The 10,468-nt window shown below is 44.9% G+C and overlaps 1 protein-coding gene across 2 annotated transcripts in view; it reads right to left on the reverse strand.

Annotated features, from left to right (window-relative positions):
• CHCHD6 (coiled-coil-helix-coiled-coil-helix domain containing 6) overlaps positions 1 to 8,548 on the reverse strand; it is a 111,362-nt gene extending 102,814 nt beyond the window's left edge. Inside the window, exons 1-4 of one of the 2 annotated variants that reach the window (XM_086470029.1) lie at positions 8,432 to 8,548; positions 6,104 to 6,236; positions 4,840 to 4,909; positions 4,167 to 4,311 (exon numbers count right to left, since the gene is read on the reverse strand). In XM_086470029.1, coding sequence (XP_086326155.1) covers positions 4,167 to 4,311; positions 4,840 to 4,909; positions 6,104 to 6,236; positions 8,432 to 8,521 — 438 coding nt within the window. In that variant the 5' untranslated portion in view covers positions 8,522 to 8,548. Of the gene's footprint in view, positions 1 to 4,166; positions 4,312 to 4,839; positions 4,910 to 6,103; positions 6,237 to 6,349; positions 6,380 to 8,431 lie in introns of those variants that run through there. The other variant, XM_086470030.1, reaches the window with a different exon arrangement.
• Positions 8,549 to 10,468: the final 1,920 nt, after the last annotated feature.

Genomic DNA, 10,468 nt, shown 5'->3' on the forward strand with positions numbered 1-10,468 from the left:
AGGAGATTACAAAAGCAGAAAGGAGAAAAAAGAGCAGCTTTGCTTGCAAAGTTTCTTTTGTTGGCAAGAAGGAGAAAAAAAAAAGAAATCCAAAAGAACTGAGAAGTTGAGAGAAGAGGTTTTGATTAACTGGAAATGAAAAAGGAAAGATTCCTGGTACAGGGGAAAGGTGAGACTATTCACAACACAGTGAAGCAATTAAGTAACTTGACTATGACAACTTTGGAAGTTCCTCATGCTAGGAATACAAAAGGATTTAAAGACAGCCTTATTAATTCTTGGATATTTCACATGAGACTTAAGGCATGCTACAAGCATTAGTTAAACACCCTAGGCTCTGCTGTGAAGTACTGTACATATAATCCTTGTAGTATTGCAAGTACCCACAGCATTAAATTATTCAGAGAGTCCAGTCAGCACTATGATCCTGCCGTGCTATACAAACAAACAAAACATTTTATCTCTAATACAAATTGGTGAGAGTTCTTCTGCAGCAGCTTAGCGGACTACTTCCATTTGAGCCAGTCCCCCATGGTTAATCAAAAGCCATATTCACTCAAAGGAATTGAATGCTGCAGTGTTTCTACTTACAGAGCCGTTTTCCTTCTTAAACTAAAACTTCAAGGAGTTTTACTCAAAACCTAAAGTATCTAGAAGCTAAGCACTTTGTTCAAAGGTTAAAAAAAAAAAGCTCAAGACAAAAATGTAGAACAGGACCCAGGTACTTAACTCCAAATCCCTCATGTAACCAGTGCACCACTTCAAGAAAAACACACACACATCCACATACAAACCACAAAAAAAACCAACAGTAAATTTTAATCTGCACCCTACCCCATAAACAACGAAGTAACTGGCCCCAGAAGCTGACAGTAAGTTCCCCATCAAATATTAACTCTAGTGCACCGTCTCTTCAGGAATATGCACTATATAATAAGACTGAAGAAGTGCTTCATAGCAACACTGACAATAAAAGTCAGTAAATGAAAACCATAAAGAATAGATTAAGTGACAAGCAACGTTCAGCACAATCAAAATGAAATCATTTTAAAATACAGCTATCATATTTGGATTTATGGTTTACAGGTGGCAAGGTCAAAGGAGAATATTGCAGCACTACTAGAGACAACTGTACAGGAGAAGGCTACTAATCACCGAACTATTGATATGTTAAGCACACAGGGCAGTTCAAGATCTTACTGCAAATATTAAATAAACCAAACCTTTCTAATTATATATGGCATGATTTTCAATTTTTACTAAATTAAGCGCTGCTAGAAGCAAATTATTCTTCCGTTCTTTCTCTCATGGGACTTGCCCCATTTTTCTCTGACTTCCCTAGCAGGTCACAAGAACAACAAAAACCCTGTAAGTTGTTCCCTTACCAATTTAAGCTGATAATTTCCAGTGCCACCTGCACTTGGAAACCTAGAGCTCCACTACTATCTGCTACCTGAAAGAGAAGACTGACACAGAAGAGATCAAAGAGCAACTCACACCCATTATTTGCCTCATATGCTACAGCTAAAAAGCAGAAGAGTGAGCAAGAACCATTCAAACCCTACTCCAGATAAAGGAAGAAAACAATACTGGAAGACAAAGGACAGATATGATTTGAGTAGGATTGAGTCGATACAATAAGGTAACCATGCCCAAAAGGAAACTGTAGCTGAGATAAAGCAAGTCTGATAGGGATCCCAACAATTTAAAAGGCTGGCAAAACCAGCTCCTGCTTAGGAAGACATCTAAAAGACGATAGACAATAGCTTTGACCTCATCTTTGGAAGGACAGGCTAGACTATTCCATTTTTAAGTACCTTAAATTTATGACTGATCAAGAGATAGTTAAAAAGCAATGAAATTTAAGTTTCTCATTCTTGCACCACATTCTGGGCTAACATTCCATGGTCACTATTTATCTTTTATGGGTTACACAAGGAGAGCCTGATCAGATTTTTGCAGAGCATCAAGTATGCACTACCCGGGTATGTGACATTGCAGGATTAAAAGCTAATTCACATAATAGAACAGCTTTTGTATGTTAGCAGTCAGGTCCCAACTCATTTCAGAGGTGCCCTCCTTACACTTCACAAATATTGCCTGACTGCTAGTCACATTTCTCCAGGTTGACTCTACACCCCACTGCAGGAGGGCAGGGCTCCACTTCTGAGCCAAGTCACATCTTTAGATTGGAGAATAAATCCACTACCTTCTTCCCCTGCCTCTTCACAGAAGCAAGTTAATTGTATTCATAAAATATTCTCTTTCTAGTGAAAAGAGAGTTAATACTGCATCTGCTGATCCAGATGTCCTATGCAGAGGAACAGCAGTCACCTGCCTCAGACATCACTATTCTAAAGCTCACCAATTGCGCAGCTTCCCGTGGTTAGGGTACAACCTGACAAGAGGAAATTTCCTACAACACAACGGCCATTCACAAGCTATAGCCAGGAAAGCAATCTCAGAGACGTACCAATCCAACCACATACAAATGTTATCATGGAGTCAAAAAGCACAAATGGGTCCAAAAACTCAAACAGACAAGCTCATGGAAGACAAATTTCATCAAGGACTGGTAACCACCAAGGTGAAAATACAACCTCTTGCTGAAGAATGCTCCAAGCCCCAGAACGGCAGAAGTTGCAAGAGTATACAGGCGGGAAACACTGCTCTACACCTGCCCCGTTCTCGTGCTCTCCGTAAGCGGTGGCTACAAATCACCATCAGAGATGGGCTATAGCTAGAAGGACCTTCCATCTGAAGCACTATGGCCATTCTTATGCAGCCCCCCAAAATGCCTTCATACTATAACCTCAAAATGCTTCACAGCCAAGTCACATGCCTGGGTAAGCCATGCCTCTTAGCATTCAACATATAGAAAAAGGATTCTTCATTTAAATTAAGTGCATGCAACAGAGCAGTAGGATGGAAGAAACACAATAAAGACCATCATTACTCAAGTCTGCCCTCTCCCTAAACCATCCTTTTAGTACGTACAGGCAAGGAGAATTACTGTTAGTCTAGTTCTCTCAAGAAAGTTTCAACATCACAGTTGAAATGAACAGGCAGCTTGATCTGCCTGTGACAAGCACAGTCCCACCTCCCTGTCACACCCCAACACCTCATACCAATGCAGGTCACCAAAAAAGTGGCAGCTGCAGTGAGAGCAGCATTGTTTACAGGCAGTACACCATTGCTATAGTAATGTTAGTACCATAGAAGCGTAAGGATGGAAAAGACCTCTAAGATCATCAAGTCCAATCATCAACCTAACACCACCTTGCCCACTAAACCATGTCGAAACTTAGTACTTAAAAGAAAACAATAAAAAATAGTATCATGTGAATATTAAGCACCAATGACAACCCCAATCTACTGTAGCGATACAAGCCTTTTGCTCTGCTCAGTCTCATCTCACTGTACTTCTGCCTCCATCACTGCTTTTCCCAGCACTGGTATGACAATAACTCAACAGGTTCTCTCAGCAACAGCAAGGCACCTGACTAATAGTAAAGGCTGCAGCAAGAAGTCCCCAAAAAGAAACCTGTCTACTGGGCAAGATTGGTTTGGGAGTCACTGATGTGTACAAAAGAGGTTTATGCTTACTTGTCCCTAAAAATCAATCTTAAGCCTTCTTAAAAATGTTAAAGTACTTGACAACTTTATAACAGTTCTACTGTTATCAGCATCATAAAAGACTCAAACAACCAAACTCATTATTAATTTGGGTGTTTGCACAATTATACTCTAGAAAAACAGAGGAAAGTTTCAAGATAGATCAGGTCAGCAGAATCTGATCCTGTATATAATCAGAAGATTCATGTCACACATTTGATAGTTTAAGAGAGCTCTCTCTAGCTCAGACAACAACCCATATACAGACACACCACAGTGACCTGCCACAGGTAAAGCTGTCCCCAGCACGGTCACTGCCTATGCCTTTCCCTGCAAGCTCGGCCTTAGCATCACTGCACAACATGCTGCAAGTGTAGCTTGCCAGCTACGCTGTAAGCCAAACATTAAGTGATGAAGTAGGTGGTGATGAGTGTTTCAGCCTAAACAAAGTTTCTAAGCTCATCACACAAGTGACATTTGATGAACGCCCTCAAGCAGAGATATTTCAGCCTGTCCTACATGGAAACATACAGGAGTTTTTTGTTACTCACCAGCTGAGCTACTCTCTGCCTCTCTTCATTAGTGTTGCTCCTTTCCTGCTGAAGGGCAGTATTCAAGGCCTCACTGGCTGCTTCCCTTTCTCTTTTGGCCAGTCGAAGCAACTCCTCTTGGACAAGTGCCTGCTCTTGCTCGTACCTGTATGAGCAAAGGCAAACAGAGAGGAGGTGATCCGTAGACTTTTGGCACAACAGGCTCATGGCTCAGCATGGACTATCCCTGCCTAGAGCTGAAACACAAATCCATGATCTATTTGACAGAAAGTCTGCTCACAGCCCCTCGGTTATCAGCGGGAACTCAAAAGTCCAACAAAGCTTAAACATGACCTGCAACTTCACTGAGGTACAGCCCTGGCAACAACAGCAGACTTAGCATCATAGAAGCTTATACTTCAGGTATATGCAGCTCAGTTAAGTACTTAATTATCACCTGAAAACAGTGAGAATAGAAAGTAGCTAGCTAGATAAATAGATACTGCTCTGGAAAAGACAAGGGACATGGGCTAGCTCCTTTTACTGTTCTATCTGACAACACTGCTCTTGTGCTCTACAAGGGAAAGAAAACCACATAAAATGCATGTAGCAATAGCACTGAGAGAAACGGCCTTCTCATGTCCATAGCCTGGACACCTGAATCTCAGGATGCTATGAAGGAACTTCACCTCACCTCCTGTACAGTTCCTGCTCTGCAGCAGAAGACTTCTGACCAGAGTCATCTGCCATTGGCGGCTGGATTCCTAGAAAGAAGAACAGAAACCTGTGACAACTGTAGTACAAAACATAGTCCTTCATCACATCATACATTATTTGAGGAGAATTTCATATGCGAGTGTTATCCCATCAAGCGAAATACACCTTGAAAAGCCTCAACAAAATTTTAGTTTGGTGGATGGAGTTTGAATTCATGAAACAAAGAGACACTGACAGCACTGTCTTCAACAAGGCATGCTGAACAAGGCACGCTATGGAAACTTCTAGGTAAAGATGTTAACTCCTCAAACTCTGGTTTCTACTGAAACATAAGCATGGTTTTAGACCTACTTTCCATTTCCTTCCTCTGGTTCCATTAAATCTTCCCCTTGATCTCCTGCTTAGCTTGTAATTACAAGGGATACCACAAGCGGAGATGAAATTATTTGACAGAGTTCAGGCCATGCACAAGGCTGAATCCACTTTCAGGAAAGATGTAGCCTATCAGCAAACAAATCTCTAAAAGCAAAGGCCTGGTTCCCTAACTTCATGTTAGTGTGGATGCCTTAAACAAATCCATACTGATAACATATCAACAAAATGCATTTGAGAACCAAGAGAAATCAAATAGTTTTCTGACCTGTAAAGAAAGACAAGTTCAGAAACCAAGTTCTCATCATCCACTTGGCAAGCTGTGCTTAGAAGCTTATCCTTCCCTACAAACTTATTTCCAGAGAACAAAAAGCCGTATTTCCCCCACCCATCCACAATATAATCCCTGTGCGTGCAAAGAAGACAACAAGGCAGCTTGTCAGGAATGAAAGATAAAATTAAAAATTTCTGCCTTGCTTATTGCGTGTTCATCTGAAATCATAGAAACATTCACAGCGTGATACAAGTTCATTAAAGTATCTGAGAAGGGTGGTAATCCAAAGATGGAGAAAGAAAGGACCTAGAAAAACAACTTGTCTTACTTAAGGTCACACTGCAACAGAACTAGAATCACAGCATTTCAACTGCTCCAACTGCCACGAGATGGCTACCTTTCAGAAACACAAAGAGCACATCAGGACTGTAACATCCAAGGAATTCAATGATGCCAATATCTACATACATAAAAATGCTACAGCCTAATCAAAGATACTCTTGAAAAAATACAGGGATGCTATGTAACATCCAGTGGCAGCAATACTGACAAGTGCATCAACACAGTCAGTAGACCTGATGGGGACTGAGAGTACCTGTAGGAGATTTGGGCTTCCCTTCTGCAGCTGGTGAAGATGGAGTTGTGCCATTGGATGAACGGGGCGATCTCTGATTGTCCCTTTTATTTTGAGGAGATTCTTTCATTCGGTTCACTACATCTTCAGAGAGCTGAAATGCATGTACACAGGAAAAAACTTAACCAAGTCAACTCCTCATGTGTGTATGTTTCACTGTAAAAGCTCCCCATTTGTTAGTTTCCATGCTAAAGTATTGCCAGTTACCTTGTTTCAATGCCATGGTCCTTTGAATCCAGGTGGTCAACATCTATACATTGACTTTACATTTTAAAAAACCCATACCCTATCAGTAAGTGATAAAACCTCCAATCTACTGACCCTAAAGGCTTCATTGGACAATGACAATTAATCTTCCACAAATACTAACGAAAGCAGAGAGCACTGATAAACAAGCCAACCCCTTCAGTAGGGACATATTTAGCAGAAGTGGAAGGAAAGAAACTAAACAGGTCATAAGTCCATCCATCCATTGTTCCCCCTCTTCCCCCATGCTTGCTAACCCAGCTCAGCATGGCAGAAGCACGGCAAACCATATGGCAGAGAACAGCTGCACAGCCCTCCCGTTCACGTAAGGCTGCAAACACTTTTGTAATCTGAACTTCATTCTCACTCCCTTACTTGGGTTCAAACCCACAGAAAAGAAAGAAAAGTTAACTTGAGGTTTTCTAGCAATTCAGTCCAAGGGTCTTCTCACAGCATTGTTAAGAGTGACCCCTTCCTTCTCCCAAGGTCAGAGGTTCTGTGCTGACTGTTCTGGCTCCAGAACAACGTGAGGCTGTTTGCCCACCTAGGCTGGTCATAGCAGAAGATGTATTTTCAGCTATGCCACTGCTGCACAATTTAACAGCATTTTTAACATCTTCATTATATGTTGTTGCCATGACAAATTCCTGTTTATGGGGACTGGTTTTTAAAAACACAAATCTGTAAAAAGCAGACTTACTTAAGGGCAGGCTCAGGGGAACTACTTTTATACACATAGCCACAAAAAAAACCCAAAATAACATCCTTGGTAATAAGAATGGTGAATGATTATTTTGTTTCACAAAACAAACAAACAAACAAAGGAAAAGAAAAACTTTTGCTTCAGGAAGTTAAACAGAAAGGTCTACAAAGACCACAGCTCATTTACTCTAATCAGCTGTTATGAGATGCATAGGGCGTCTTCATCTTGAGCTCCTGGAGGTCATAAACAGACCAGTAACAATGAACCCACATTTTTCTCTAGTACCATCAGCATCTTGTTGATGAAGCGGCTAACTAAATCGAAGCAGCAGAGCAAATTTCAGCTATGGTAGGTGAGGGTGAGTCCTTAAGGGGTCCCCACCTATATCCTGTAAGAGAAATCAGGCAAGAACAACATTACCTCCATCAAACGCTTTGAAAATGAGATTGGCACAATCTTAGTTAACTTTTGTCAAGTGATTAGGCAAAATGGGGTGAAAAATAAGTAACCACAGCAAAACACACTCTGCAAGCTCACTGCAGACATACTTTAGGGGAAAGACAGATAAAAGTATAAAGAAGCAACAGCAATGGAAATGATGGTAGTAATTAAAAAAAAAAAAAAAAAAAAAAGGCAACTTAACCAATGAAAAATAAGGAGAGAAATCTTGATGGAGCAAAAAAATGTTCCTTAATGATACCATCACCAGTCTCCAGGGCTTGATTTCACAACAACATACATGTAGATGTCCCATCGAAGTTCAAGATGCAGCTTCCCACTGCCCCTCCTAGAAACATCCCTAATCTTCACTAATCCCCACAATCTCTTATCTCTCTGCATGTTCAGATAGCGATGCTTTGCCAAGGCTCTTGGTGTCACTAGTAAGAGCAGAGGTGTCTCCTCTTGGATGGCCTCAGAGCCAGGCAGCGCCTTTAAGCATCAAACTGCTTGCAAAGCACAAGGCAGGGACAAGATGGGGTCATTAAGCAGGAAAGAGGGTTGAGAGTAGAGTTTGGAAGGGGAGATAAAGGGCTGGTGTGTCACCGCTCAAGAAAAGCCATGCTTAGGCAACTCAGCCCTCTTTCCCACAACTCTCCAGTCATCCCATCGCTCTCCAACGCCCTCTTCCTTCAGCCTTCCACTCTTACCTCCCCTCCTTCTTGCAGGTTTTCCCCACTCACCCCTTCCAGCCCTGTACCGCATCCTCCTGACCTCCCTGCCCTACCCTGCCGCTCCAGCCCGGCCTTCCTCGGCCCAGGTCCCTGCCCTCCAGCACCCCCGTCCCCCGCCGCCTCCCTGCCTCCATCACCCGCCCCCAGAACACCCTCGGGCCGCCTCACCCTGATGCCCTGCAGCACCCGAACTTGCTCCCGCTCATCCAGCCCGAAGGAGACCTTCCTGCCGCCGTGGCTGCTCTCGCTGCCCCCCATGGCGGCGGGGCGGGCGCTGGGGACACCTCTCCCCGCCGCGCCCCCCACTCGCACCGGGCTGCCGCTGCGAAGAGCACCTCCCCCCTCCCGTCGCCTCCCAACATACCCGCGCCCCATTGGCGGCCGCTTGCGGGAGGACCAATGACGCGGCGCGGTGCTGGCGGCGAGCCGCGGTGAATGCTGGGGGCTGTAGTCTGCCGCCGGCGGCTGCGCTGTCTGCGGTGCCCCGGGCGCGGGCGGCCTGAGCGGCCCCGGAGGGAGCTGCGGCCCGGGAGGAGTCACCCCTTCATCCCCGCCCGACGGCGTACCGGGGCGGCACCGAGGCGCCTCCGGGCTCGCTCGGCCTCTCCCGCGCCAAGGGCTCTGCCCACCCGCCACGCGTTTGAACCACCCCGTGAACTTGCACCGCCATACGCCCAGCAGGCCGGTTTCGTTACTGGGCCACAACGATGGAAGAGAACCGGCCGAGCGAGGACGTCCCCCTCACCCCGCCAGGAATCCCTTGACCATCTTCGCACATGCCACGGCTCTCCGTAGTCCTCGAGGGAGTTCACCACCCCACGCATCAGCTCACATTTCTCTGTTGATTAAGAACAAAATTACAGTCCCCAACCTCTGATCAATTTTACAGCAGCTGCTCTGTGGGCAGAATTCCCCTCCCTGCTCCTTTCGGCCACCCTGTTCCAGCAAGACCTACCAACTGTGCCCTTACTTGCCATGGCAGGCACACGCGCGGGTCCCGCAGAGGCCAGGCCATTGCAGACCCGGTTCCCATTGCCAGGCACAGCCAATCCCCAGCCTAAACTGAAGGAAAGAGAAAGAAGAAAAGAAGATAATGTAACACACAGGCAGCTGGACTGAGAAACGGCAGCTTTAAAGGATCTTTTCTGAACAAACTTTCTGCATTCCCAGAAGTACAAGCCCTGTGATGACCTATACAATGTCGTGCGTCTGTGACTAGACAGTTAACAAAGCTGTGGTATCAACACGCTCCTTACCTACTTCTTAGTGCATCGGAGTAGTTTTAACTGTTTAATGCTTATTTTTCACTTGCTGTTAATGTTGCAACTACAGCTTTGACTCAGCACTGAGAGTCTGGCCAGCTTTAAGGGAGTATTTAGGACTCTCTGCCCCCCAGGATATCCAGGCCTCTTCTGTAGCGTGTTCCTGGATGCTTTTTTAATTTGTGTAATACCTTGTACGCAGGGGACTTGGCCCATTGCTTGTGTTCTCAAGAGAAGGGCATTGAATTGTGGTACCATCAGCTGTTCGCACTGCAGCACAGAAACACCACACGCATCCCATGCTGGGTCTGGCTAAAATCAAACCATGATCCCTCCTAGAATTCTCTCACCAGCCTCTTGTTTAATTCTCATCTGGCACCTACTCACTTCATTTGACAGCACCATTTTCAAACTGAAAAAGCCCATGAACAGTCATTCCTTATTCACCTCCTCTGTCCTCTCAGGGGTTCCCAGACCTGCACCATTACTCTTCCAGGCTGGTGAGTTCTCAACCATGTAATTACTTCTCCAGAAGTCTTCCCCTAACTTTGATTATTCCTGTCATCCTTCCTTAGGCATTTTTCAGGTGTAACTCCAGCTGTGGCAGGCACCACCTGCAAAGATCCAGGAGGGAGAGCGGGCAAAGTCAAACAAAACTGCACCTCCCACCTACAGCTGTGCCTTCCTGTGATCTCCAGGAGCCCAAGGACACCCAACAGGGCCCACTACTTGCAGGACACTTATATGTCACCACCCATGACAATGGTGGAGGAGCTACACTGCAACTTAAACGCCTCTGCACCTACACAGGAGCAGGGGATCACAGAATCACAGAATGGTAGGGGTTGGAGGGGACCACTGGAGATCATCTAGTCCAACCCCCAAAGTTAACTCAGCAGTAGCATCTCCTAGGGCAATCCCCACAGTTTTCTGCAGGAAGCCT

This window comes from Leptosomus discolor, chromosome 9 (assembly GCF_034619465.1).
Source record: "Leptosomus discolor isolate bLepDis1 chromosome 9, bLepDis1.hap2, whole genome shotgun sequence".
Taxonomy (NCBI): Eukaryota; Metazoa; Chordata; class Aves; order Leptosomiformes; family Leptosomidae; genus Leptosomus; species Leptosomus discolor.